At 52.7% G+C, this 27,631-nt stretch overlaps 1 protein-coding gene across 7 annotated transcripts; it reads left to right on the top strand.

The window, feature by feature from the left end:
• The first annotated feature begins 213 nt into the window (after positions 1-213).
• Positions 214-27,631, top strand: NFYC (nuclear transcription factor Y subunit gamma). 7 transcript variants are annotated; one of them, XM_052698659.1, is made up of 10 exons: positions 214-373; positions 11,434-11,546; positions 14,540-14,611; positions 16,092-16,205; positions 18,003-18,098; positions 21,179-21,352; positions 22,113-22,250; positions 25,509-25,616; positions 26,311-26,370; positions 26,808-27,631. In XM_052698659.1, the coding sequence occupies exons 2-10, from the start codon at positions 11,442-11,444 to the stop codon at positions 26,922-26,924; spliced, it is 984 nt and encodes a 327-aa protein (XP_052554619.1). In that variant the 5' UTR covers positions 214-373; positions 11,434-11,441; the 3' UTR covers positions 26,925-27,631. The 7 variants fall into 7 exon arrangements, with proteins under 7 accessions (XP_052554619.1, XP_052554621.1, XP_052554620.1 ...); XM_052698658.1 differs by having other exon boundaries at positions 215-373; positions 26,805-27,631; XM_052698664.1 differs by having other exon boundaries at positions 350-368; positions 26,805-27,631.

Genomic DNA, 27,631 nt, shown 5'->3' with positions numbered 1-27,631 from the left:
CGGACAGCTCCCTCGCTCCGCTCCCTGCGGCCTGGCCCCGCTGCTCCCCGCTGCTCCCCGCCGTCCCCGCTCTCGGTCCCGCCCCACGCCCCGCCCGTTGGCTCCCGCCCCGGCCCCACCGCCTCCCGCCCCGACGAAATCTCGCGAGATCAGCCCCGGGTCATGCGCCTGCGTGGTGAACCGGCCCAAGGGGAAGGGGCGTGGCCTCCGCCCCGCCGCCTCACGGGTCCGCCGCCATCTTGTTTCTCGGCCGCCGGGCGCGCGCTCTGCTCCGGACGCACCCCTCCCCCTCCCTCCCGCCTCCCGCCAGCCGGGCCGGAGGCAGCGCGGCCGCCGGGCGGAGGAGGCGGAGGTCGCGGCGCCGACCGGTACGGTGAGTGAGCGGAGGGCGGGTTGGAGGACGGCGGGGGGGAGGCGGCGGCCTAGTGAGAGCCGTGGGGCGGGGGCGGCGCGAGGGATTCTCCCCCTCCCCCCTCTTCGGCGGCACCACTCCGATTGGCGCAGACTCACCGCGCGCGCTGATTGGCCCATGCGGAGGGAGGCGGGCGAAAGAAGCCGCGCGCTAATTGGCTGCTGAGAGGCGGACCGGGGAGAGGACGGGGAGCCCAACCGTTTCCCCGCGCAGCGCGGGGTGGGGGCGGCGAGGCCTAGGCGAGTCTGTGCCTGTGTGTGGGCCCTGCTGCGGACAGCTCGGTTCCGCGTCCCGTTACCAGTTGTTACCGATACCCGTTTGTTTTGGTTTATTTTTATTTTTTTTTTGCTCCGCACGCCTTAGGAGGGGCTGGGCCGGGCAGAACTGTGCTGTGTGCGCGGCTCTGTGCTGAGTCCTGAGCGGTTCCTGAGGGAAGGACAGAAGCGCTGCCCAGGGCCAACAGCTGTTGCGGTCGGCTCGGTTCCATTCAGGCCGTAGTGTTCCCTATCTGCTGGCTGTGGAGCAGCGGCAGGCTCAGAGTGCTCACAGGGAACGAACGGCGCTGGTGGCCCCTTGGTCTGCAGTCTGCCTCCTCGTGGTGCTTTGTCTGCAGGCAGCCGAATGGGGGTCCAGCTGGTTCTGCAGAGCAGACTGCAAACATGGTCTTAGACACAGCACACACACCTGGCACATCAGGCAGCAGGCACTGCCGTTGCCCGTGGCAACATCGCATGTCTTTTGATAGGTATATCCACGCTTTTTTTAAACGAGGTTATGTTTTTGGTCAGAGCTGCTGTTATTACATTGAGCCTCATTCCGTTGCTGGCCAAAAACCTTGCGCAGCACGCTGTCCCTTGTGCATTGGTGACGAACGGGCACAGCCTGTCGTGATGCTGCTGGCATTGCACGGCTCTGTGTGACCGCTGGGTTTGGTGCAGCGGGTACCGCTGACCGCGGGATGCAGAGGTCGGGCAGAGCCTCCGCTTTCATTCTGTTTGTTGCGATTTCCCGGCATCGCTTCTGAGCGGCGGGTGGGTGCCCTGACTGGCGGCCCCGCAGCGCTGCCCGCCAACCCGGCCCCGCGCTGCCCAGGGAACGGCTCTGCGCTCCGCCCTCCCGCGCGGCCCCGTGACTCGCCGCCGGAGGAGGGGGCGGGCGTTGCTGGAAGCGATAGCCGCGCTGGCCAATCAGCGGCGCCGCGCGGCCCCTCCGCGTGTCAGCTGGCCAATAGGCGTCGCCGAACGGGAGAGGAGGGCGCAAGGCCCCGCCGCCGAGGGGGCCGCGGGCGGGCGCCGCTCTGACCCCTGCGCTGCCTCTCAAGGTAACTTTAAAGCAGGAAGCGGACGGCCGGGGCGAGCTGCCGGCGACAGCCAATGAGCGCGCGGGGCTGCGGCTCCCCCCGGCGGCGCTCAGCCAATGGGCGCGGCGGGGCGGGCGCAGCAGGGTAGGCTGAGCGGCGTCTGTTAAAGGGGCCGGGGCCCCGGTCCGGCGGGGACGCGGAGTCCCGGCAGGCAGGGGTCAGCTCAAAGACAAAGGAATGGCGGACCGGCCCGGGACGCCTGGGGGCCGCGGCCCCGCGGCATCATCCCGTCTCGCCCGGCGGCCAGCCTCCGCGGCCCGGTGAGTTGGTGGTGCTGGCGGGGGCCGCGCGGGTTAGGCGGGGGGCGGCCGCGGCCCGGTGACAGCGCAGAGATGGCACCGCCCGGCACCGCGCGGGGCCTCCCCTCTGCAACGACGGACGGGGCTGCGGGTGCGGGCGCGGCTCGACGCCCCGGGCTGAGCCCCCGGCGTCGGGGAGGCGGGGGGTGCGGGCGGGCGGGCGGGCGAACGGAGGGGTCATCCCGGGCTGAGCTGTGCGCGGGGCCGCGCCGCCAACCGGGAGCGTGGATCGAGGGGGGGCACAAAATGGCAGCGCCTCCCCCGGTGCCCGCCGAGCTGCAGGGCTGGGGAAGGGGGAGAGAGATGAAGGGGGATGCGGGAGCCGGCGCTGACGCCCGGCCTCTGCGGCCCGACGGCACCGTGGGCATTGGGCCCCCAGCCGCTCCCGGGCTTCTGCCCGCAGCCCTTTTGTTGTCTCTCCCATTTGCCACCCAACACTGAAGGTCACTGAGAGGCCGAGCTCCACTGGGCACACGGCACGGCCAGCGAGCTGAGAGCGATATGGGTGAGCAGGCAGCCCCGGGGGAACCAAGCCTGGGCCTGGAGCCGGTGCTGAGCTGCAGCCCAGTGCCCGAGTGAGGCCTCCCCACATCAGCAGCAGTGACCTTGAGATGCCGCGGCTCCCGGCCTCCAGAATGAAGGACAAAGTTTGTTGACGGCACTTTGGCTGGGAAAAAAAAAAAAAAGAATGCGAGTTGAAAAATGAAGCTGCTCCCCTCGCCCAGGGCAGCAAGGGCATGGGGAACGGTGTGCAGCTCAGCATGAAGTGCACATCGCAGGCATTCCTCGCCCTGCACTGCAGCGGGATGTTGGGTGCTGCTGGCACGTCCTTGCCCACTTCAGGGCTTTTCAGCTACTAATTGTTGGCTTCAGAATTGCTGTTCTCAGAACTGGAGGTAATGATGTTTTGCACCTGATGTCAGAGCTGGGTACGTTCCCTGAGCTCGGCTGATGCCACCTGTAACTGAGGGACCACACTGGGCTCTGGCTGCAACCTGAGTGCTTTTTGAGTTGCTGCAGCCTCTGAGTGTCACTGGGTATTTTAATTCCATTACAGCTGGTGGGAAGCATTGCCTTTCCTCAAGCTTTCTGTGGCTTCATGTGGTTTCAAGTCGGACAGGAGCAGAGGGAAACCATCCCCTATTGGTACCAGTGGCTGCTCCAGATCGTTGGTGGAGCAGCAGCAGCACCTGACGCGGCTGTGGGGCATCTGGGTGTTGCTGCCAGCAAGGTCACTGCTGGCCTCTACGTGTAGACATGAGCCATTTTAAGCTGTTTTTTTCCATGTATTTTGGATGCCTTCAACTCCTCCATGCTTTTGAGAAGTAGCCAGAGCCTTCATTACATCCAGCATTCGTCGTATTTCAGATCTTGAGCTTGCAGGGGGCCGTGGATGTATAGCAGTAGGTGCTGCTTGATCTTCCTGGTAGAAGAACAGCAAAAAGAAGCCATGAAGCTTCCAGCACAGAAAAGGGATTTGCGTACGCATTCTGCCTGCTCTGACCTTCTGGTACCCGTGGAATGGAGGGAAGGTTCCTGTGTCCCAGCTGTGCTGCTCTATGGGCTTGGGGTGCATTCTCCATGCCTCAAAGGCCCCTGCTTTGAGCAGGCCCACAAACCAGGCCCTAGGTTTCCTTTGAGGACTTTTCCACGGCTGTTTCTTGTACTAATGCAGCTGGCAGCACCAGCAGGGGAGGCTTAGAGGACGCAGGGTTGTTGTGGGAAGCTGTTGCCTACGGGTTGAGCCTGGTGGGTGCCTGCAGGAGGTCACCTTCGGAGCTGGTGCTGGTGTTTGTATTGTTGGGTTCCTTGAATTGGCCTGGGATCTGGTATTTATGTAATGCAGCGTGGCATCTGTATTCCAGCGGTGTGGGTACAGGAAGCAACTTAGTAGGGCTGCCTGCACTGGAAGTGAATCAGATCGGTACGGTTAACTTCAGCTCTTTCCTTGTTTTGCTGTTGTGCTTCAGAGTGGCCAAAGAACCGCTGTGGGGGCATTGTTGTGTGACCACGCGTTGGGTTCTGCTGAGGAAGCTCCTGTTGTGTATTGCTCAGAACCCAAGAATTCCTGCGTGCTGAGATCTCGCTGTGGGGATTTTCTCCTGGTGTCTATGGCTTGCTGTCCTGTTTGGTCACTGCTTGATGAGTCAAAGTGGGTCACCCTCAGCTGTCTTCCTTATTCATTGAAGGTGACCCACAAGGGTGCAGATTTGGGTGTTTATAGCAGGAGACCATTAAAAAAAAAAATAATGAAGGCCTCATGACAGCGTTCTGCTGCCTATTGAGCACTGTAGGTTGTGCTTTAAGTGAGGTTTTCTGACCTTGGGAGGCAAAAAGCTTGAGCCCGTGTTATAAAAATGATTACTTTTAACTTCTGTGGGATGCCATTTGTTCATTTAATTAATGAAATGGAGTGAAGAAGGAAATAAGAGCATGAAGTGTTCTGATAATCCCTGTAGGACAAAGAGCCCTGCAGCCCCTAAAAGCCGTGCGTTCATTTCATTTCTCTACCAGGAGCAGCAAAGTTCTCAGAAGCAATGCTTAGAGCTGGCGGCCTTTCCCTCCGCTTACAGCTGTCACAAGGGTTTGTGAGCACCTCCTGTTTGCCGTTCACACTTCTGCTGCAGTTGAGGTGTGCTTTTAATCCTTCCTTCTGCCTTGCCCTCCTCCCTTCCAGCAGGACGGTGGTGACTGAGCCTAAAAGTGCAGCAGATGAGCAAGGAAACACGCAACGCTTAAGGCTGCATTAAAACTGGAGCATAACTGCCCTAGATGAGCAACGATTTAATGATGTTTAACTGTTGAAATTCCAGATATCGAGTGTGACCCTTGTGCTCTTTCATTCAAAGAAGAACGGGGAGTAAAATAACCAATGCAAACAGCAATTCAGATTATTTTGTTTGCTTTACCTTCCAAAAGAGAACTACGCCGGCGTTATTTTCCACGTGGTGGTTGAAGGTTTGCAGCCCAGTTTTGGACTCGGTGCAGGCAGCTCTCAAGCCGAAGCTCAGTTCTGTGCCGTGCTGGGGTTGTGATACCAGCCTGGCGGATCTGCGTGCGCGGCTGTGGGCCCTGCTGGGCTTTTAGCAGTGCTGTCAGGGAGCTCGTGCGCTGCGGTGACCTCGGTCAAAGTGTGATTGCTGTTATCTTCCTGTCCTGAAGGAGCGAAGCCAGCTGACAGCAGCCTGACGCTGCCCCGTCCCACCTCCTGCGATGGCCGCTGCCTTTGGGTCACGCCGTGTCCTGTACGGAAGTCAGCAAGGTGCCGTGGCACAGCAGTGCTCCCATCCTGAGCGCCCAGGGCAGCACGGCGCTGCGGCTCTCGTCCTGAGCAGCCTGCGTGGGAAGTGCCAGCTCTTGATCCAGTGACAGCCCGGAGTCGAAGCTTTTGTGCGGCTCTGTGAGACCTGGGCTGTAATTCCATATCAGGAGAAGCTCTCTGGTCGCTTTGTGCCCTGTGTGAATGGAGCCAGCGGGATGCTCTGTTCTGCCTCCTCTCTGCAGGAGCTGCAGCATGGCCTCGAGTCCAGCCGCGCTCCTCCAGCCCCAGGCTGCCCAAAGCAGGTGACAGGGGCTGTGCTGGGAGTACAGTGGGATTGGTGCAGGGCAGATGGGGCACGTGGGCAGCGTGCCTGGTGGCAGGGCCCAGCCAGGGTGCCAGAGGAGCTGTGTTTGAGGAGTTGGGTGCTGGTAGAAATGCAGATCCGGAGCCTCTCCTGGGCGTTGCGGCTGATTTGGGCTGAAATCAAACGCTGTGCCTGGCAGGAATGAAAACAAGTAACGCGTTAGAGGTACGAGGGAGTTAATGTTCAAACAGTGCTTTGAAGATAAAATATATACTGCTAAATAGTTCAAGAAGAAAGGGCTGGAAGGCACCTGAAGAGGTCATCTTGTTTGTTTTTCTGCCCCAAGGCAAGAGCAACTCAAGCTCAGCCCTTTCTGACTTGTTTGTGCAGCCTTTTCTTACCAACCTGCAGCAAGATGTGCTCTGTATCCTCCACAGGTAACAGTCCAGCTCCACTACCCTGTCTGTTGTGGTCAATTTTCATTTAACCAAACGAGAAATCTACAAATGTACACCTTATCCAGCCCTGGATGATCCTCCATGCCGACATCACGGGGTGACGGGACCAGCTGTGTGTGCAATGCTGCAAGAAGGAAAGGTTAAAAATAAACCACGGGGTTGCAGAAGCTTCTTATAATGGCACACTGGAAGGAAGTGCTTGTTTTGAGTTATGGTGGTTATGCAGAAACCTCTGGAATTTGCTCGTAAGAGGTTGAAAGTTTGTTTTCATCGAGAGCAGAACTTGAGAATCTTTGTAGGTTTGTGAGCATGGCCTTTTCCCACTGCCTGCAAGGCTTTGCAGGGCTGTTCTACAGAAATGGAGAAGAGTTCCTGCATCGCTTGGGTAAATGATTTTGGCCTGCATTTTAGCTGTGACTTGATGTGTGATTGCTACCCACAGTTAAAGGTTGTTCTTATGCTTTGCTAACAGCAGTGTCGCTGGTGCTGCCACGTGCTGAACTTCACTGTGCTGACCCTGCTGTCTTTGCCTCTTTCTGAGTATCAACCAGATCATTCAGCTCACCTGAAGTTTATTTTCTGGTGCAGTTGGAGCTCTGAGCAGACCCAGAGTGTGCTGCGAGGAGTGCAGTTGTGCTGCTGTGTTTTGATCACTCGCACTTACGTACACGTGTGTCTGGATGCTTTGTGCAGAGCAGCACGTGGAGCCTGGCTGTGCTCCTGGCTGGAACGTCCTGCTTGTTATCTGTGCTTCCTGCTTGGTTTTTGTTTGGTTGGTTTTGTTCAAGGCTGATCTTGCTTCAAAAACGGTTGCATACAAACACGATGTCTCCTTAGAATTGCAATAAACGCCACCTTATTTCAGGAAAGGTTTGGATGGGAATTAGAAGATTACCTGTCATCCTGAGTGGCTCTCAAAGCAGAGGAGCTGGGCGGTGAGCTGAGGCATCTCAGTGGCACGACTTCCAAAGGTTTGTTCTGAAGTGAGGCCGCACGGGGTGCGATGGTGCGCAGAGCAGCGCAGCTCCTCGCAGCATGCAGGCGTGCTGCCAGCTCAGCATCGGCCGTCACAGAGCTGCCCGGTCTCAGGCTTGGTGTAGCCCATTCCAGACTGGACTGATGCTCTGTTTGGGGTTCTGCTGCTCCCTTGGATGCCCTCATGGCCGTAATGAGAGCAGGATCTCCCAGGAGTGCTGGCACGTGGCCGTCATACACTGAAGACTCCTCCTGTGCCACCATTTACAGAGATGTGTTACTGGATTCGTGTAAACCTGTATGTGCCTCTTGTGAAACTAGTTCAGCGTCGCTAGATTGTTCCTCCTGATTTGGGCAGGATCAGGTGTCTGGCACTTCTTGCTACGCAGAGCTCATTCCTTAGATATGCAAGTGGGCTGTGCACATCTTACTTTTTAATCAAGGGACAGGCTCCCAAAACAGCGCTGCAGTGAGAGCATCGCGCTGGGAGCAGTGCTGAATGTCAGAGCAGAGTTTGTTCCAGATGCTCGCTTTTCAGCTCTGTGGATCCGTTCTTCGTACTTCAGGGTTTTGCTGTGTGCAGAGGCATTGGTTTTTATTCTTCGCTATATCAAAAAGTAGTAACATGAAAGGAAACGCAGTGCTGCTTTTTTTCCTGTCGCACCACTTCCCAGTAATTGGGCTTCTCAGGAGTTGGTGTGATAGGAAGCGTAAAACCAACAGAGTCCTGTGGCTTTTTGGGTGGTGGTTCTTCAAAGCCCTGTCTGTGGAGGTGGTAATTCCACAGAGGAATGGCGATAGACTGACGGGGGGAGGACGTGCAATGGCAGTTTCCAGTTAAAACAAATACGTCTGTACCTGCAGCTGGGGGTGCTGAGGCACAGCACCTGTCTGTGCTTCTGCCTTGTTTCTTCACAGCCTCCATCTCACTGCAGGTTGAGCCGCATCCTGGAGGCGCTGGGAAGGAACCCTGCTGCCATGGAGCGCTGTGCAGAATGGGCTCTGTGTCGTCGGGCCGGGCTGGGAGCAGCGCTGTGCCATGCAAAGCACCTGCCAGCTCTGCCCAGCAGCAGGTGCCTGGCGGTGGGAGCTGGTTCCTCCTTTCCTGAGAGCTCACAGCTTCTCAGCGCGTCCCTCCGGCGCTCTTACTTTGCATTTCCCCTCAGATGTTTGGATAAATTGCATTTAGACCTGCTCTCCACCCACCCGGTTTGTTCAGCTGCTGCCGGGCACGGCCTGCTTGGGGCTGCAGTGGGAGGTGGAGGCTGTCCTTGTGCCTGGCCCTGTGGCAGTGCCCCAGCTCCTGCCCTGCATGGCCGCTTCTTCCAGCTGAGGAGCTCCAGGTGGAACTGCAAGATCAGAGCTCTGAGTTTAGTTTGCAGCTGTTCTGCAGCTTGTGTTGCCAGTAGCAACTTCTTGCTTGAATGTGCATCAAGGCATCCAGGGGGAGATGGCTTCATTTGGCTGCTTCCCCTTCCCAGGCATTAAAGAAAGATCCTTGCTGGGGCTCTATTTAAAAACAAAACAACCACAGACAGCAGCAGTGTCTTCATGGCTGCTTTGTGTCCTACGAACTGAGGTCCTTAAGCACTTGTCAGCTGCCACAGGGTTTTTTAAGTTGAACGTCTGCAAAAGGTGTTCTGCTCTGGTGAGCAGAAAAGCTGTAATTGCAGAGTGTTGCTGCCTTAGTTCTTGAGATGTGCTGCCTAATCTGCTCTGTAATCACCTCCAGGCGTTTTATGCCCAGGCCTCAGCGTTTTGGCCTCCTTTTCCCTGTGTCTGGAAACAGAATGTTATCCTTCATGGGGCGCCCTGGGGCTGCTCAGAGGGGATGCGTGGTGTCAGGGTGGATGCAGCCCACTCCTCCGTGCCCATTTCTTACCTGGTGTGTGCTTCGGAGGCTTTGGGATTTGTTTGCTTGTGCCTAATGGAGTTATGTGAGATGGGTTTGAGCCTCATTCGGCAGCAGGATGAGGTGGGAGAGCCTGGAGCTTGTGGGGATCCACAGGAGGAAGTCCTGGGTGGGAGAAGCAAAGTGGAAGGGAGCTGTGGAAGCTCCCTGCATATCAAAGCAGGTGAACGGGGTGAGATGCTGATCCCACGAGCACACAGAGCTGCCTTCCCACTGGCTCAGGGGGGTTCAGCTCCAGCCCCGCGGTGTTTTTTCTGCTGGTGCTATTCCTGATAGCAGGCATTCTTAAATCACAGGAATGCAGTTCCCCCGGGTGAAGGAGCTTACCTAATGGTGCAGGAATGGTTCTGTTGTTAAAGTTGGTGTCATGGAGCCAACGCCGAGGGTTTGCATGGAAGTTTGGGTTTTTCTGTTTTCTCTCTGATGCTTGCATGCATATTCAAGGTCCCTCACATATCTCTCCTAGTGGGAACCAAGAACTGGAATAATGTCTTAGCTTTCACCTGCTTAGGCTTTTATTTCAGACTCTGCCATTATTTCCTTCTGTAAGTTTTCTGAAGAAACCAGGCTGTGGGCACTTCTTCTCCCCGCTCACCTGCAGCCTCCTCTCACTTCTCCTCCACAGTCACTCTCCATAGCAGGCGTCCCTCACTGCTGCTCTGAATCCAGTCCTGTGTGTGCTCTGCAGGTGGGAGTTCTCTGCCTTCCTCAGGAGGACCCTTTAAATTCTGGGTGATTGAAGCAAGCCGTTTCCAGCTCCTCCTTCCAAGTTTGGATGAGTGTGACAGAGGCCTACACCTAATGCTTAATTTGCCCTTGAGGTAACACTGTGTTGTTACCAGAGCTTTCTTCCCCTTTGCTCCATTTTTAACCTGTTGCTTCTTAGGGTTCTGTTGCATTGCAGTGCAGTGTTTAAGCAGGCTGAAAGCAAGACATCTGTGGTTTTGAGTCAGCCCTGAGAAGTGATTCGGCACCAGGATGAACGGCATCTCCAGTTGCAGCAAAGACCCCATCAGTGCCAGTGTTGAAGTATTGCCAGGTAGAAAGGATTAGCTTCTGTTTGTGCACCTATGCTATTTTTTGTCTGCATCTGACAATGCAGATCATGGGGGGGAATCAAGGGCCAATGTTAAAGTTTCGTTAGAATATTTCTCTCTGTATTTTCTTACAAATACTTGAAATATCTTCGTCTGTGGGAGGATGGCATTATAATGCAAGTAATTGTTGAAGAGCCATCAAGCAGCTTGTCAGTCCCTGATTTCCATAGGTGCCCTGCCTGCAGTTCTTCCTGTCTCAGCACCTGTTTCTCTGTGGTCTTGTTCCCTCCTCCTTGCTGTGCTCTGTCAAAATTCCCCCCAGCTCCTCCTTCCCAGGGTGGTTAAATGGAAAGGATCCTGAAGAGCACAGCCTGCAGAAGGTGCCCCTCTCCCTGATCTGCTCATAGAATTTCATGGCATGGCCTCACTTTGGCCTTGTAGGTGCTGGACTTGGTGCTGCTGTGCTGCATTGGGGCTGTGCTGCCTTTGGCCCGAGGGCTGAGGGTTGGCAGCAACACGAGCTGCACCATTCATGTCCCAGCTGAACGTGGGCTGCTGTCTTCTGCCCTGCCACGGTAATGACAGCACTGCTCTGGAGGTGTTTCCCTATGGAAGCTGTAACACCGTTGCTCTCTTCACAGCTGCTGCGTATGAGGAGAAGCTCAGAGGTGTATTCTTGTATTCTTTGTGCATCTTGTCATCTTGTGGGGACCTCGGGGCTGCTTGGGGTGTCCTCAGGAGCGTTTAGCATCACTGACACAGGGCCAACTCACCAACTCCTTTGGTGTGCACCCAAACATTTCTGTGCTGGGAACATCAGGTCCTGCACCCTGCTGGGCACGGCTGCCTGCTCTGCGGTGCTGCTGGGCTCCTGCCGCGCTTCCAGATAGTGAGCTCTGTGCACAATGACACCTTTCTAACAGGCACAGAAGAATTTGTTTAATTAAGCTTTTTAGAAATAATACCAGGCCGACCTTGACATTGTCTCTTCACCTTGAGGGGATTTGCTGCTGTATTCTGCACTGTTGTTGGCTGTAAGAAGCGCTGGAGTAAATGACTTTCCTGTTGGTGCACAGCGCAGTGTGGGCTGTGAGCACCCGTTGTGTTCTGTAAGTCCCTGTGAGAAGGCAGAACTCCAACAAGGGAATGAGGAGAGCACTTTTATTTTCAACTCTTTTTTGTGTGTATTCTTTTTACAATCTTTGGAAAAGTAAACAAACAACGAGCACAAAAAACCCCCACTTTTAGAGGTTGTGAGTATTCTGAGTATCTTCACGTGGCTGCTGAGCCGCGGCCTGGCGGACCTCAGCACTTCTTGGCCAGGCTGGGCTCTTCCCGCAGTCCTGGCACTCGGGGGGGATCTCTGGATGCCTGCATCCTTCTCATTGCTGATGCTTGCTCTGCTTTCTCCCAGCTTCCAGCATGTCTACAGATGGCAGCTTCGGCACAGGCAGCAGCAGCGATGCCCAGCAGAGCCTGCAGTCCTTCTGGCCCCGCGTCATGGAGGAGATCCGCAACCTCACAGTGGTGAGTGCCTCAGTGGCTCACATTGCTTCTAGAGAACCAGTGGTGGATTTCAGAATGCCTTCAGGTGTAGCTGCCTTCGGTGCTTTGAGCTGACAGGAGGTTGAGGGATTTCAGATGGTAACTCGTGCTGTTCTGCTGCTTCTCAGCTTCAGTAATACAAAATAAGTGACGAGAGTTACTCCCATGTAAGAGCACTCTTAATCCCCCTCCTTCCCCTTTGTAAATTCAAACATCTGGCTATTGGCAGACGGTGGCAATTTTGTGAATGAATTTTTGGTTTTCATTTTCTGTATAGAACAATTATGCTCTTTCAGAACCGCCTCCTTTGACAAGCCTGAAGTCTTGAAAATCACTTGAATGCCAAGTGCATCGTTATCACGTGCCTTATTAATTTAAAGACATTTCATTAAAAAAGAAAAATCACATAGAGGCTGAGAATAGGAATTGGACTAAGTAGCTTCTATTTTTCCATCCCCAGAAGAGAAGTGCCTGGGAACGAGGGCATATAATAAAAATTGGCTTTTGGAGAGAGATGGAGAGATGGCTGTGATGCAGCAGTCCTGCAGGCACACCCTGAGCTTGTAATGCAAGTGAAAACAAAAGAGCCCCAATTGAAGACGGGCTGTTCAAAGTGAAAACCCCAATCCAGTAGTTGGAAGATAAGCTGCTTTTTTTTCCTGCCTGCGTGCAGACAGTTGGTTGGAGAAACAGATGTAGAATTTTGTATGCATAACTAGAATTAATTACTTTCTTCTTTTACTGCGTTGAATTCTTGTGTTCAAGAGCTGTAGTTTGTCTCCACATGAAAGGGGTTTATTCCACAGCTTATCAAATACGGGCAGCTTAATTTTTAACTGCTCTGTGAAGCTATTTATCGCATGGCAAGGTAGGAAGTCGCTGGAAATTAACTGGAGACACTGGAGCAGAGATAGCAGGGAAAAGGATGAAGTGCAGCACATCTGAACGCGGCCGTTCCCAGCACAACCAAACCCTGGCACCCGTGTGCATCTGGCGCTGCCATGCATGTGGATGGAAGCAACCTCGGAGCTCACCTGTGTGTGCTGTGCTGTGCAGCTCAGAGCAGCTGTGACGGAGGCCTGCTTTGCACAGCTGTCTGCTTTGGGGCGTTTGCAACGTGCTGCCACTGGCTGGAATGCAGGGGAGGAAAAAGGGATCTGCTGTGTGAGAGCTGGGATCACTGGGCTGCCCTCCATCCTGCAGGACAAGGGGCTGTAGGTTTCTCTTGGAGAAGCAGGAGGCAGAATGAGGCTGAAACAAGCATTGCAGCTCCGCAGAGAGCTAGAAGTGGCCTGGGAAAGTATTGAGACCTAATTTGGAAAAAAGAAAAGATGAAGAATTGGTTCTACAGTTCGTTGTGCTGGGCAGTAGCCAGTAGTGGTCACGCTTCCCTTCACCGTGGTACTTGCGTATTGATTTTGATTTATGTGACATTTGCCTGTCAGCCTTAAAGGAATAAAGGCTCTTTAAATTGCTCTGGTTTCTCCCGCTGTCTCTGCTCTCTGAAGGTTTTAATAGCATTGCACCTTGTGCAGTGCACTTGTAGCTGCAAGCATCTGCTTGCACTTCTCTTGTTCTTGGAAGTGAAATAATTAGCACCGTTACGAGTTTCACCAATTAGGAATTTTGTCGTCATCTTTCCTTGAGGCCCGAAGCTCGTGGGGCACTTTAAAAAGGAATGAGCTTAACAAAATAAACTCAAGGAAATCTCTGGGATGTTTTTTCATGCCCTAGCAACCTCCTGACTTGTTTACGTGATGGTGGCTGGTGGGAAGTGCCACCCTGACGTGTGTGTGCTCAGCACAGCTCCTGCCTGCTGCCCTCTCCCAGCCCTTCCACACCAGGCCTCTGCCCTCCTGCTGCACGCACCACGTCCGAGATTCTCCCCACAGTGAGAACGCAAAGGTTTGCTGTGTTCTGATACATATCTATCATTTTCATACCTAAATTGATCACACACCTCCTGCCGGAGCGCTGGCTGTCCCACATACGGCTTCTGTACTTTATTTTAGTAGAAAATGGCATTTTCAGTATTTTTCTTTCCTCTTTTGTTTCATTACCGTGTCTGGCAGTGCTCTCTTACCACGGAGAAGAGTTTCCTTTTGCTTTTTGTGCCATTTCTGTGGAGAAGACATTTTGCAGAAGCCCTGTGTGCGCAGGGATTCTGCATCCTGGTGCAATGGACGTAACCTCACCTTTCTCCCTCTTTGAAGGGGCCCCTGCTGGCTGCACGGCGTGGATTTCTTGTTCTTCTGCACCTGCAGAGGAGGGCAGGCAGTGCTGCACTGAAGCTCGCAGCTTCCCTCGCCCCTTGCATCTTCTCAGGGCTTTGTGTTGGCGTCTCAGTGCATCTCTGTTGCTGAGCAGCCGCCAGCAGTGAGCAGGGAGGCTGATTCACTGCAGTGATGGCTTCCTCTCCTCGCTGCCTCCTAAGCCATCCTTACCCTGTTCTGAGTCAGCAGTTCCCTTTGCTGGAAAATGGCAAGGAATCCATTTAAATACAGGAGTAGACAAGGTTTTGCAGGGCTCTTGACACTAAAACTGATACTGGGGAGCAGGGAAGTGCAGGTAGGGCAGAGATTTCATCCTATGGCAATATAGCTCTTATTTGCCTTCATTTCCTCTAGTGAGTCCTTGCAAATTCCATTGCTTTCTCCGTCCTAAGGCACCTAATTGAATTAGTTGCTTCAAATACACATTTCTGCATCTATTTATAACTTTAGAAACATTCTGTTCTGCAGAAGGACTTCATCTTCGAGGTGAAACTGTAAATGCAAGTGTCTGACGGAGGGCTGAGGTACCGCTGTGCTGTGTGAAGTACAGGAAGGCGGCTGGGAATGCTCAGATCTGAGGAGGAGCTGCCCCACCTCAAAGCAAAGGAGTTGTTTCTGTCGAGTTTTAGCAGGTTCAGTTTCAAACAACAGCAATTTGTTTTAATTTTCTTACCTGTGTCTCAAATGTGGATCTCTCTGCAGAAAGACTTCAGGGTTCAGGAGCTGCCCCTGGCTCGGATTAAGAAGATAATGAAGCTGGATGAAGATGTGAAGGTACCCTCATGGCTTCTGTCTTAAGTGTTTATGACCCTTTTGGTGGATGCTGTAGCTGTAATTCTTTGCAATTCATTCCTTGTTATTGTCATTGTTTATCATTATTTTTAAGGTACTTTACAGAACAATTACTGGAATGCACCGTTAGCTGGCCTGGTGTAATTAAACTGAACTGGGGAAGCAAGATCACTTGGGATCTTTGCTGAAGACTTTTTCAATTCTGCTTTCTTTTGTTCAATACCAACCTGCTGCATAACTCTGGGTGTTTCCTGGCTGCTTGGCTTTTTTTTTCCTAGTGCTGACCCATCTTTTCTCACATCTCCTTGTTTTTCTTGACTCTTCCTTTCACAAAGCTGTAGAAGGTTCACGTGGGCAGTGACAGCACTGAAAGGTGCTGCGCTGCTCTGTGGAAAAGTAGGGAAAGGTAGTAACTTAGGTAGGTACCACTGGTTTGGTAGTGATACTCGAGCTGAATCTTTGACTTGAATCTGATAAAGTCCACTGGTGAAAGGTTGGAGGCATAAGAGGAAGGGGGGAGAATGGAGCGCGTGTTGAGTCCTGCGCTGCCCCAGCCCTCCTGTTTGTTTGAATAGCAAGAGGCCCTCAGACGTGGCTCTCCTAAGAGAGAAAAGAATGGTTTGCACTCTTATTCTCAATGTGACACCATCCTTCTCCTAGGACAGCCTTTAAATGTTAAATGAGAGTCAGAAAAAGGCGTGTGTTGTCTCCCTGTCCAAGGCAGCTATTCTGTCAGCCTGCAGCCACAAGGAACCCAACCCCCTCAGGTCCCAATTTATGTCTGAAGCGAGTGAGTGCCAGCTTTGTGATAATGAAGGGAAGGTGAGATTTAAGAGGGAAAAGAGTCTTTGGCATTCCTTCTGGTGTTATTTAAGAAGCCTGCACTGGGGATTCAGCACTAATGCCAAGCCAGCTAATAACGAAACTGCTCAACGTGAGCAAAACTTGAGCGAGATGCTTTTTAAGGGAAAGGAATTTGGTGAGGCGCATGGTCTTTATCTGTGTCTCCAAACCTCCTTTGCAATTTCTGCATTCATTTCAGATTATCTTAGTGTTACAACTATAAAGTAAGGGCCAGGCTCTCTTCAGCTTCTCGTTCAGAATCACTTGCGTGTGCCCAGCGCTGCCAGCAGAAGCTGCTGGGTGATGCCCACAGCTGAGTACAGCCTGGTGCAGCAGTTCAGAGCTGCTGGCTCAACACAACCCGACACGAAGAGGCAGCACCTGGCCAGGTGTGTGCAGCAGGCTGTGAAGACAAACTGCGTGTGGTCAGTGCTCTTGGCACTGCGTCTGACTGGAGGCTCTTTGGGCTGTCAGACCGGGGATCTGATGGGGAAATTCCCCAAGCTTCACTGTTAGGCAACACGGCCATTCAGATTTGAGTAACGTTACGCAGTCACCTTGACTTTGCTGCATTGGAGTCTTGATAGTAACTTCAAAAAACGTGTGCATTTAATTACAGATGATTAGTGCTGAGGCCCCTGTGTTGTTCGCCAAGGCAGCTCAGATATTCATAACAGAACTGACGTTGCGAGCCTGGATCCACACAGAAGACAACAAGCGCAGGACTCTGCAGGTAACAGCAGCTCCTACCTGGCCTTCAGCAGCTTCAGAAACTGTTTCCAACTTTTGTTTTCATAATAGGAGGCATGCTTTGTAAACAGAGGCTTCTATCACCAGGAACCTGGGTACAAAGCGCGTTGCCCGCTGTGGTTGTGCTACCTAAGTGCTTTTTGCTTAACTTGGTTTTAAAAACAAACAACAGCCATATAAAGAAAGAAAAAAAAGCAGCAGCTGTCTGCTAATGGTGACCTGCTCTAATCCCTTTAGGGCATCTGTATCTGTCAGACTTCTGGCTGTTTTGTTTTTCAGCAGTAATTCTCCTAAGGCAGGCTTGTAGATGTTAGTTGGGGTCCAGAGATGAGAACAAAAATGGTTCCTCCTGCGCCCTGATGCAGGGATTGCCATGGTGGCAGGCAGACAAGTGTGATTCCAGCCCAAAGGCGTCCTGTTGGCTGGGTGTCCGACCACTGAATCCTCACTAATTGAGGCCAGTGCCAGTTCCTTAACCTGGATTTTAATGCAGTTACCGTGGGAAGGATGTATTTGATGCACAGAGCAAGGACAAGGCGCTGCATAAGCAGCAAGTGTCGACTCAGGCATGTCCTGCTAACAACTTTCAAGCTGTTATTTCAGAGTTGCACTTAGATCCTGATCCTAATGTACAGGACCTTTAATTGACCCAGGTTTCAATTCAGGAGCGCTTTGCCTTCCCCAGCAGCTGCCATCGTAGAACAGCTGCTCTCCTCATGGGCAGTGCAGTGCAGCTGGAGGAATGCAGTCTTTGCTTATCAACTATTTGGGAAAAAATGTAGAGTGGAGAGGTCTGAGTTATGGGAGGAAATTGGATTGAGCCCAGCCCTCAGCACGGAGAACGGAATGGGAGAGACATCTGTTCAGTCAAAGGTTTCTTCCTGGTGAAGATCCTGCTGTAATATATGCTGCCTGTGGAACAGAAGAAATGTCTCTCTTGTGCTTTCTGCATGATCATTGTTTGCACTTAAATGCCAAGGCAGAGCAGGGTTTGGAAATGTCAGCTCTGAAATGTGAGGATGGATGGTCGTAATGTCACCACGCGCCAGGCAGCGCAGGCAGTGCTGTCCCAGCTCCTGTTCATAGAAATGCTTTACAAATTTACCTTCCGTTAATGAAAACGAGGCTTTTAAGAGCTTCTTGAGTCAGCCCTGCTTTTTGAGGTGGTTTGCTGGGATGTTAAACTGACACAGAGCCTTTTATTTTTTTCTTTTTAAGACTTGCAATCTTTTTTCACCTTTTTTTAATCGTGGGGTTGCTGGAGATCTTAAGCAAACCCTGCAGTGGTGCCTTCTGCTGGCTGCCCCTATTCAGGTCAGCAGCACTTTGACCTAATGCTCGTGTTTGGATTTCTTCTTTTGGTGAAGATACGAAAGAAAAGTTTCTTTAGATGAACTTTTTATGCTTATATGCATGAAAGCAGCTTGGAGAAGCTGTTTGCCTTGCCAGTGTTCTTAGAAGCTCACTGGCTCTTGCGCATCCTTTCTCTGATACCTTTGGCCACTTTGCTAACTCTGTGTTTTAATCTTGCTGCTTTCTCTTAAGAGCCCTTCCACAGGCTGCATTTTGTTCTCTCTCCATCTCTTGGGATTCCCCTGCCCCAAATAAGACCCTGTAATTCTGTGTCTTTTTCTCACCAAACGCGTAGGTTCCACCTAGGGGAGGTTCTGTAAAAGCTGAAGTGTAATGAACACCCCTGATTAAAAAGCTCTGCTTTGTTTATCTCGTGACAGAACATGCTTCTAAAGCTGAAAAGTGCTTTTTCTTGTTGCTGTTGTAGAGGAACGACATTGCCATGGCAATTACTAAGTTTGATCAATTTGACTTTCTGATTGACATCGTCCCAAGAGATGAGCTGAAGCCTCCGAAGCGTCAGGTGAGACAGAGCAGCTGCCCTGTTGGCTGTCCTTTCCGTGGGGTGGTTTCACTCTGATTGTTAGGGAGCTGATAACGAGTACAGAGTCTCAGATTTAGACACGTTTGTGCCCCTTTGTGCACGTTTCTTCTTCACAGTGTTCAGATTCTTAATTGTTTTTGGTGCAAATAGAGGGGTGATGACAGAAGCCCGACTCGGGCACTTACCGAAGAACAGAAGCATTTCTAAACAGCTCTGAGAACAAACATTAGCACTATTAAAAATGTTCAAAACTGTGCTGACTCTGCATCCTTTGGCTGCCATGAAGCAACCCAGGCAGCTTTGCCCAGCAGTGCCACCTCCCGCGTCCTTCAGGGCAGTCGTTGCTGCTGTAAACATCCTTGACTGGAAGCTGTGAGGTGTCAGCGGGAGCTTTCAGTCGGATGTTTACAGCTGCAGGCTGCTGCAGTCACCTGGGTGCTGCTGCCCCGTGGAAGCCAGCAGACGTTGCTCCAGGAGCCCTTGTTGCCCTCGTGTGCCAGACGGTGCCCAAACTGCAGCGTGGTGGGGCTGCAGCTCAGTCGTCCCCTGGCTCGCCGCTGCTTCACGTGCACAGAGGCAGATCCTGCACTCGGCTGGGCTGTGTCTGCCTGCTTCCTTCAGCTGGTTTTCAGATGCCTTTGGAGGTCTTTCAAAGGTTCAAGGTGGTCTTTGACATTTCTTTGAGTGCTGCTGGAAAGACTGGAGAACTGTAAAACAGCTTCCTGGCAAGTGCTTTACTTGGAAGCTTTGCTTTGATGTGTTTCTCGTATTCCATTACAAGTCAAACATACAAGAAGTACCTGCTGTGAACAGAGATGCTGCTCCCATGGTAGACCTGGAGTTTGAAAGCTGCTGTTTCACTTTCCGTCTGAATTGTTTGGGTTGGAAGGGACCTTTAAAGGCCAGCTGCTCCAGCTGCCTGCAGACAGGGACCCTCGCAGCTCCATCAGTGCTCACAGCCCCCCAGCCCGGCCTTGGCACTCTCCAGGAGCACAGCACCACGCTCCTCTAGTGACCAATGCCACTCCTCACCAGCCTTGCTGTACAAAAGACTTCCTTGTATCCAATCTACATCTCTCCTTTTTTAATGAGAAACCATTTCCCTTGCTCCTATCCCAGCAGACCCTGCTATGTCCTCACGGTTCTACTGAAGTGGCTGCAGTGGGAGCTTGCCTGTATCTGGTTTGATACAGAGATGCCAAAAGATTCACTCTGAACACAGCTGAATCATGAGAAATGCTGCTAAGGGGAGAAGTCTGATGCAGAAATCCAGCGTAGGTTGGGACTTTTCAGTGGAAAATATTTCTCTTCTTCCACGGTGTGAAGAATTGCTGCCCATAGGCTGACAGGCTGCCCTTTTTGGCTGGGGGTGCAATCTGTGCTTTAGCACGGGCAGGACTGTTTGACAACTTGGTGTTGCTTACGAGGAAGAGCTGAGGAGGGAACCATGACTGTTATGTTGCTCCGGTAACTGAAGCTACGGCTTGGAAATACAAGATGCCCAACGATGGGGTGCAGCCTACTTCATGCAGATTTGTATTTAAAGTCATTTTTGTATGTAGCAAGGAAAATTTGAACCTGGAATAGATGCTGATGTCCTTAATTGAGGGTTCAGCGAGCAGCAGGGTTGGAGCTCTATGGAAATAGCGTACCTAAGGACTGGGCTTTACAGAAACAGCCATGGCTCTTCAGTGCTTGCAGTTTTATGACTCGTTGGAGAATTGTCCTGTTGAATACATACTTACATTTATTATGAATCCCTCCTGCAGAGGATTTGATGAAGCGAGCAGGAATTAATTGTGTGCTGCTGTGTGAAGGAGGTGCTGTAAGTGGCCGTGGTACTGCGGGGTGCTGCTGGGAGCCAGGCTCAGTCACTGCTTCATTACAGCCAGCTGCCAGCAGCGTAACCTTTGGGGTGTCATTTCCTGGTATGCTGTTAGAAACCTGTTGAGTGGCTCAGAGTCCCTCTGAGAGCTGAGCACTGAAGGGAAGGGGCTCTCCTACCCACGCCTGATGCCCATGTGGGCAGCGTACACTAGTTTTGTTTAATGGAAGTTCTTGTGCTGCCCAGCTGGATGCACTGAAGGTAAGCCATGAGCGAGCCTCTTCTGATGCAGGGGAGCGGAGCAGACTTGTGTGACGTGGCCCCTGCCATGCTGTAGCACGTGTAAACATCCTACACTCTCAGCTGTGAACTCGAGGTGGCTGGGAGAGGATTGTTTACGCCTTCTGCCATGGAGTGAACGTCTGGTGATCTGTGTCTCCTGCTGGGCGCAGGGTCCAGTGCTCCTCTGGGAGCTCAAGAGGTGCGATTCTCGAGCGTTCAGCGCTTGTCACATAGCATAATCTCCCCAGATCTACTTTGCATTAAATATCTTGAGTTACAAGGCGCTTTTCTCTTCCAAAGGCATCCACAGATGAAACAAGATGGCAGTACAACAGCCTGTGCTCCTGACAGCAAGCTGGAGCAGAAGCTGTTGTTCTTTCCACTCATGAGATATCCCTGCTTCCTGCAGAATCAGGCTGTCAAGCCGTGACATGAGACAAAGTTGTTGTTATTCTGAAAAAGCTGGATTTCAATAAGTAGACCAAGGCCCTGCAGTGTGCATCGAGTGCATGGCTTCAGTTCCCAGGGGTTTGACATCAGAGCTGGGCTAAGATCTGTGTTGGGCACGTGGGCTAAGGAGAAGGCTTTGCAGGCAGATGAGGCTTTGCAGGTCTTCCTTGTGCATTGCAATTCATTCTGTGCTAAGATAACCAGCGATGATGGAATTTGCTGATGAGGAGCTGTGTGGATTTCAGCTATGGTCATTTTACACGTTTGCTTCTCATGATGAAATTGGTGACTCCATTATTATGTGTAGGATACTGGAAATGGTTTTGATTTCCTTCCGGCTTCATAAATGAGGAAACCTCATTTGAGTGATCGTTTTTGAGTCACTTAAGCTGTTAGAAAGGAGGCACTGGAGGCACCTTGGTGCTCGTGGGGGTGCTCAGCGGTGGCTGGGCTGGCAGCTGGGGGTTCCCTCCCCATTTACCCACTCTGTGCTGTGCTGCAGGAAGAGGTACGTCAGGCTGTGACCCCAGCTGAACCCGTGCAGTATTATTTCACCCTCGCTCAGCAGCCTGCTGCAGTGCAGGTCCAGGGGCAGCAGCAAGGACAGCAGACCACAACATCTACAACCACCATCCAGCCGGGGCAGATCATCATCGCACAGCCTCAGCAGGGGCAGGTGAGTGTGGGCAGAGCTCGGGGCTGTGCAGGGTGCTGGGGATCCTTGGCTCACTGCGGTGTCCTGTTCTCCCTGCTGCCAGCAGTCAGTAGTGCCACAGAAATGGGTTTTCCTTTGCAGCGTAAGGAGCTGAATTGTGTTGAGCCAGTGAGCAAAGCAGAAATATCCTTTGAATCTCCGTGCTGTAGGTTATGTTGTTTTGTGGGAGTGCAGTGCACTGTTAGCCCAGAGTGAGTCACAACAGCCATAGGACACATTCTGTCTTTTCCACGTGCAAGTGAAGCTGTAATGGTTTTTGAGCTCTGCAGTCAGCAGTGTTACTGTTACAGTGTGGTTTTGTTGGTTTTTTCCCTTCCTCTCCCTGCCTTTCTTAATAGCATATTGAGTGCCACGGTGAGGTTAGCAAGGCACCCTTTGCTTGTCTGGATGAGCACTGCTCTGGCAGCAGGCTGCCCTTGCCAGGTGCCGACCACGACACCGCTGCGATCTTCAGAGCTCTGAGATCTCAATTTGAAATGCATGCATTTTCTTGAACGTATTTGGCACGTCTCTCGAGTACCTGTGCCAAAGAGTGGCTATCTGCAAAACCAGGACACAGGACTCCCCCTTCGTAGTGTTGTTACAGGGTGTGCAGGATGCCCTAAAGCCAGGATCACGCGGGTCTTGCTGCGGTGACTGAAGCATCAGCGAGGAGCAGCGGGGCTCAGCAGCAGCCCTGCGGCCTCAGCCCTGTTCTGAACGCAGCCCTGTGCCAATGCAGGTGGGAGAAGGCCAGCAGGTGCAGATTGTGCAGGCCCAGCCGCAAGGACAGAGCCAGCAGGCGCAGAGCGGGACGGGGCAGACCATGCAGGTCATGCAGCAGATCATCACCAACACGGGGGAGATCCAGCAGATCCCGGTAAGCCGTCGTGGGGCTGGGAGTGAGGTGTCTGCAGCTGCTTCAGCGCGGGGCTGTGTGTGTTTGTGTGCCTTCAGAGCTGTGCAAGGAGGTTTGGGCTGCGCGCGTTTCCTGCGCCGGGAGAGAAAACGAGCCGGGTGTGACGTGAAGGGGGAAATAAACTGAGGCCGTGCAGTGCCAGCACCACTGCTCCCCACGGGTGGAATGGAGTTATTAGGAGGCAGGACAGAAAGCACTTCCTGCGTAAATTAGTTCTCCACGACAGCGTGCTTGCAGTAAAACCTAATTAACTTGTGTTGCCTTTACTCGGTTCTGCCTCTGCAACCCGGAGCCACGGCCTGTCGGACCGAGTGGGAAAAGTGCTGCCTGTGAGTCATTAACCAACTCCTACGCTGCAAAAAAGCATTTCTACAACGTAGTCTGAGCTGATGGCAGGGATGGCTTTGTGCTACCAGGAGATTTCTTCTCACTTTCACGTGAACGTAAGGCTGCTGTGCCCTAAGAATGGGATTTTGAGTACACAGCGAGCCGTGAATTCTGGCACGTGTCCTGGGTAAACACGAGGCTCCCAAAATGTCATTTTCCCTCTCTTTGTAGCTTGGAATGACAACAAAGCTGAGCCTTTTGGTTCCCACCTGAAAAATTTCACACGCCTTAAAATAAAAATGGATAAAATCCTTCCAGTTCCACGCACTCAACCAGCAGCACAGGGGTCAGGCAGGTGACCAAGATGAGCGCTTCGCTTCATCTGTGATTCCTCTTGCTGTTAGGAGGCTGAGCAGCTGCGCAGAGCTGATCTCACACAGGCTGAGGTTTGGTCAGCATCCCTTTGGCAGATGTTTGTGCTCTGACAGAGCATCTCGAGGAAAGCGAAGGCTCTGCGTGCTGCCACATTGTCCCAGTTCACTTCCCTCTTCTCATCTCTGCAATCCTCAGCTGATTCCTACACCAGGTGTTGATCAGGAGGGACAAGACTGCTTGCCAAACGTGCTGCTTTACCACCAGCAGCCTTTTTCCTTCTCCACGTTCTTCACCGCCTTTCTCTTGCATTTTTGTCCTCCTTTGCTTTATGGAAGTCTCTCTTGGATGCTTCTTAAAAGCATTTTGGATAGAGATCTCTACCCCTGCCTGGGTGAATCTGGCATAACAGAGCAGCAATAAAAGAAGTTCAGGCTTGTTTTGCAGTCATCCCCAGTGCAAGCTGTAAGTCCCTGTAGGAAAGCGACCTGGAGATTTGCAGGGGAAAGAATTCTTTATAAAGCAGCTTTGGAAGGGGCTGAAGCATTCTGCAGGAAATGCCATTCTCCACCCAGGTGATGCTGTTTTAATTGATGGCGTGTTTATGAACGAGCCACTGGAGGCTATTTAATTAGCACCTGCTTTTGGCCAGGAGAATTCTTCCACCTCATCTTGCCTGGCAGCGCTGGGGCTCGTGGCCATCCTCAGGCACTGCTGGGGTTGCAGTTGGGATGGAGCTGCCTGAGTGGGCATCTGTTGTGCTGGGGATGCTTGGGCTCCTCGTGAGCGTAAGGCGATAAAGCCGAGTACCTCAGGAGGGGTGTTACAGTGGAATACAGTTCTCACTCCAGTACCTAGGAGAAATGCTGCCTTGACAGTAATTAATGTGATTTCTCTTAATTGCAGCATGTTGAAGAACCACAGCCTGTGCTGGAGGAAACACCTTTCCCTTTGCTTCCAGCAAATGAAATGCAGCAGAGCAGGAGCCACACAGCCAGCATGAGAGCAGAGTGCCTGGGAGCACGCTGTGTGGATCCACAGTCACAGTCCTTGCTCTGCTCACTGCTGCTCTCTGTTCTGCTCTCTTTCTGCTCCTCTTTTATCCTTTCTCCCCTAAATCTCCTTCCTATCTTGGTGCAGTCAGTGTTACCTTCTGGCAGCTCTTTTCACTCCGCTCTCTGGTAGCGTTCAGCTCCAAATCTTCCTTAACACAAACACAAAAGGCTGAAACACAGAGCTGGTAGCATCTGCCAGCATAGGAGTGGTGGGAGAACGGCCTCAAACAAACAGAGTGGAGCTGGAAGGAAGGCAGGAAATGCATCCATTACAGAGCAGCCATTTGTTTGCCCACATGAATTCTGTGTTCAATTTCATCCATGCCTTCGCCTTGACGTCGCGGGGCGAATCTTTGGAGGTTGCCCTCATTTCTGGAGGAACTGTGTGTGAATTGCTTCCATCGCTGCTGGGAGCGTGGTTGAGATGGAAGCAGGAAGCTGCAGCGTGGAGAAGTTGCTCAGCAGGCAGAGCTCAGTGCAGAAATGGAGTCTTTGCTGAGATGTGTGCTTGCGTGGGGTCCATTTGCTCATGAAGTAACGTTGGTGCTGCTGGGTGCAGCTGGTTCAGCAGCGGGTGGCAGCAGGGCTGTGTGCCAGCAGCTCCTGGTCCCTGAGCGGTGCTCAGGTGCTCTGCACGCCTTCCTTGCCCCTCCTTAAAAACAAAAAGCACCTCAAAGTGTTTGGGATGTAAGGCACCGTAAGGCTGCGAACCAAAATGTTCTGAAGTTCAACAGCGCAGCACCAGGAGCTCGATGGCAGTCAGCCACGTGGGGACCTTTCCATCGCCTCTCGGCGTGTCCCACCAGCTGCCTCTGTCACAGACTGAGAGCTGAGGGCACTAAGATGGCTCTGCTCAGACCCCTCTCCCCAGGCATCCAAGATCCAGGCTGTAGGAAATAAATGAACTTGCATTGGAATGTGACCCAGCGCTGACACGAAGCGTTGGCTTTGCCAGGTAAAGAAGAGTTGCGCTTCAGGGCTGCAGATATTGTGGTATACTTCTGTCATCTCTGCTGCCTTCAATGATTTGAAAATGTCCTGTGTTTCCTTTATGTTTTTGGCAGCACGTAGTGGGAGTGTCATGACGTGCAGCTAGCTTGGAGGAGCCTCTGTGTGTGAGATGAAAGGCTGAGCAGTCGCTGCATTCTGGTGACTGAGAGGGAAAACAAGTGTTACAGTGCTCCGAAACGTAGCACTCAACATGCTTTAGCTACTAACTGGCCTTTTGTCCTGGAGAAGGAAGCGCTGTGCTTCTTCAGGTTCTCCTTGCAGAGCCTGGAGGAGTTCTGGGGACTTGGCTCTTGCCCTGTGCTAATTCCTCTCCCCCACCGCTGCCCGGCTGGAGCTCCCCAGTCTCATCTGTTACCTGGCTTCTGTTGTGGAAACGAGAAGGCAAGTTGGTGTGTTTCAGGTTACACAGTTACCTGTTTAATTTTCTTTCCCTGCCCCCTCCGCTTGTCTCCAGGTTCAGTTGAATGCTGGCCAGCTGCAGTATATCCGCTTAGCCCAGCCTGTGTCAGGCACCCAGGTAGTCCAGGGGCAGATCCAGACGCTTGCAACCAATGCCCAGCAGGTATGCGCTCCAGCAGCAGGGCTGGCCTTTGCTGTTATGGTGTTGTTCCCTAACTCCTGAAACTGCAAACTCTGGTGGAATTGACCAACTCTTGGGCCAGGGATCCTGAGTTTCTTTTCTTCCTGTTTACCTTCATCAGAATAACGAAGCGAGGAGCGCAGCGGATGTTTCCCTTACCTGTGTGTGAAAGCTGCATGCTGTGTGTGTGTGTCTTGCTGCATAAAGCCCTTGCTGCTTCTGAGCTGGCTGCAGGTTTATCAGCCTTTTCTTTACTTCTCCTGGTTGGGTGAGGGAGGAGCAGCAGCTCTCAAAGCTCTGCAGCAGTGACACATCAAGGCCAGCCCTGCAGCCGCCAGGTTGGCTCATGATCTGTGGGGCTGCTCGTTAAGGGATTCTGCTCTGCCTTCCGAGGACAGGAGGGCTGCTGCTTCCCTGACATCCTGGAGGCCGCAAGGTTCTCCTTGTGAAAGCCAGACGTGCTTTGTGAGCACTCAGTCCCTGTCCTTTGTTCCTGACTGCAGTCAGGACCAACGTGAGCACAGGCTGCTGCCCTGCCATGTGTCCCCCCCTCACGGCGGGGCAGTGAAGCTTGCAAGAGTGGAAAAGCTCTGGAAGGGCTGCGGCAGGATGTTGTCTGTGGGTTCTGAGCCTCCCCAGAGCTCCGTCCCTGACTGCCCTTCTCTCATCCTCGCAGATCACGCAGACAGAAGTCCAGCAGGGGCAGCAGCAGTTCAGCCAGTTCACAGACGGGCAGGTAAGAGCTCGGGCCGTGTTGGTGCCGCGTGCCTTCAAAGTCCCAGCTGGAAGGACGGTTTGGGTTTGTCCTGGCAAATCAGCTCTTGGGGTAAAGCGCTGCTACTGCAGCCAAACCTGAAGCAGAGGCAGAATAATGGATCCTGGCCACTCCTGATGCAGCTCCTCAGCGCTCTGTTTGCTCCAGATTAACGCAGCCCATTTCAGTCCTGACCAGCTTTCAAATACAGGTCTGAACGTTTAGCCTGGCTGTTGTGTGAGCAGCACGAGCTCAGTCTGAGCATCAGGAATGGACAGAACGATGTACGATGCAGTGATAAAAGTCCGATTCACGGCCTGGTTCTGGGGACAGATTTCACACTGAGCTGCTCAGGCTTCGTGCCCACAGCGGCGCTGCGTAGAACTGACCTCCCTTCCCCTCCTTCTGTCTGCCAGCAGCTCTACCAGATCCAGCAAGTGACCATGCCTGCAGGCCAGGACATCGCGCAGCCCATGTTCATCCAGTCCACCAACCAGAGCTCGGATGGCCAGGCCACGCAGGTGGCGGGGGACTGAGCGGCGTCCCTGAGTGGGGATGCAAACAGCTTCACCCGGCCTGGTCTGAGGAATGCGTTGCTTCTGCGTCTCCGTACTTGACAGTGAGCCTCCAGCAGGCTGCAGTCTCTGGTGCACCACACGCCTTCGTCTGGTGGGTATGAGAGCATATCCAGCAGACACCGACAAGAATGCAAGATTTTTATTTTTGGAAGTCCATGTTTCAGTGCGTTCAGCTCCTCGTTCAAAGCGAAACCGAAGGGGGCCGATGGAATTCGGAGCATCTCACTGAGCAGCGGTGAAAGGCTCTGACCTGGGGAAATGATTCAAGGTTTGCTGCAGGAGCTTCCTGCCTGGTGCCCCGTTTGTGTTTCTCCCCGAATAGAGCTAGGTTCAGTGCTGCCATCTCAGTGGTCTGTTACGGGTGGGAGGGGGGAGCGTGTCTGTGTGTTGGGTTGCCTCTCCTGCCTCCTTTTTTGGTAAGCCGGAGCATTGGATATATGCAGCAAGGGGGCAGGGAGTGGGGGCAGAGTAATTAAAGTGAAAACAAAAACATTCCTTGCATTATGACTGTGTTTTCTAAAGACAAAATGATTCTTGAATTTGACCTGGTTTATTCCAGAGATGCTGATGGCGTCCGGATGAACCCCAACCCCTGTTCACTGTGCTTCGGTCGATGCATGTAATATAAGCTTCCTCAAACAAAATAAATTCCCTTTGTAAGATAA

This window comes from Tympanuchus pallidicinctus, unplaced genomic scaffold, assembly GCF_026119805.1.
Source record: "Tympanuchus pallidicinctus isolate F22 unplaced genomic scaffold, pur_lepc_1.0 scaffold33, whole genome shotgun sequence".
Lineage (NCBI taxonomy): Eukaryota > Metazoa > Chordata > Aves > Galliformes > Phasianidae > Tympanuchus > Tympanuchus pallidicinctus.
The sequence above is the reverse complement of the archived record's forward strand: the minus strand, read 5'-3'. Positions and strand labels throughout refer to the sequence as shown.

Excerpts from the sequence above, each read along its gene's own strand:
- NFYC (XM_052698662.1), top strand. The coding sequence starts at position 9,961 with ATGAACGGCATCTCCAGTTGCAGCAAAGACCCCATCAGTGCCAGTGTT. Across the intron at positions 16,206-18,002 it reads ACAAGCGCAGGACTCTGCAG|AGGAACGACATTGCCATGGC; the intron begins GTAACAGCAGCT and ends TTGCTGTTGTAG. Across the intron at positions 26,371-26,804 it reads GCCAGTTCACAGACGGGCAG|CAGCTCTACCAGATCCAGCA; the intron begins GTAAGAGCTCGG and ends TCTGTCTGCCAG.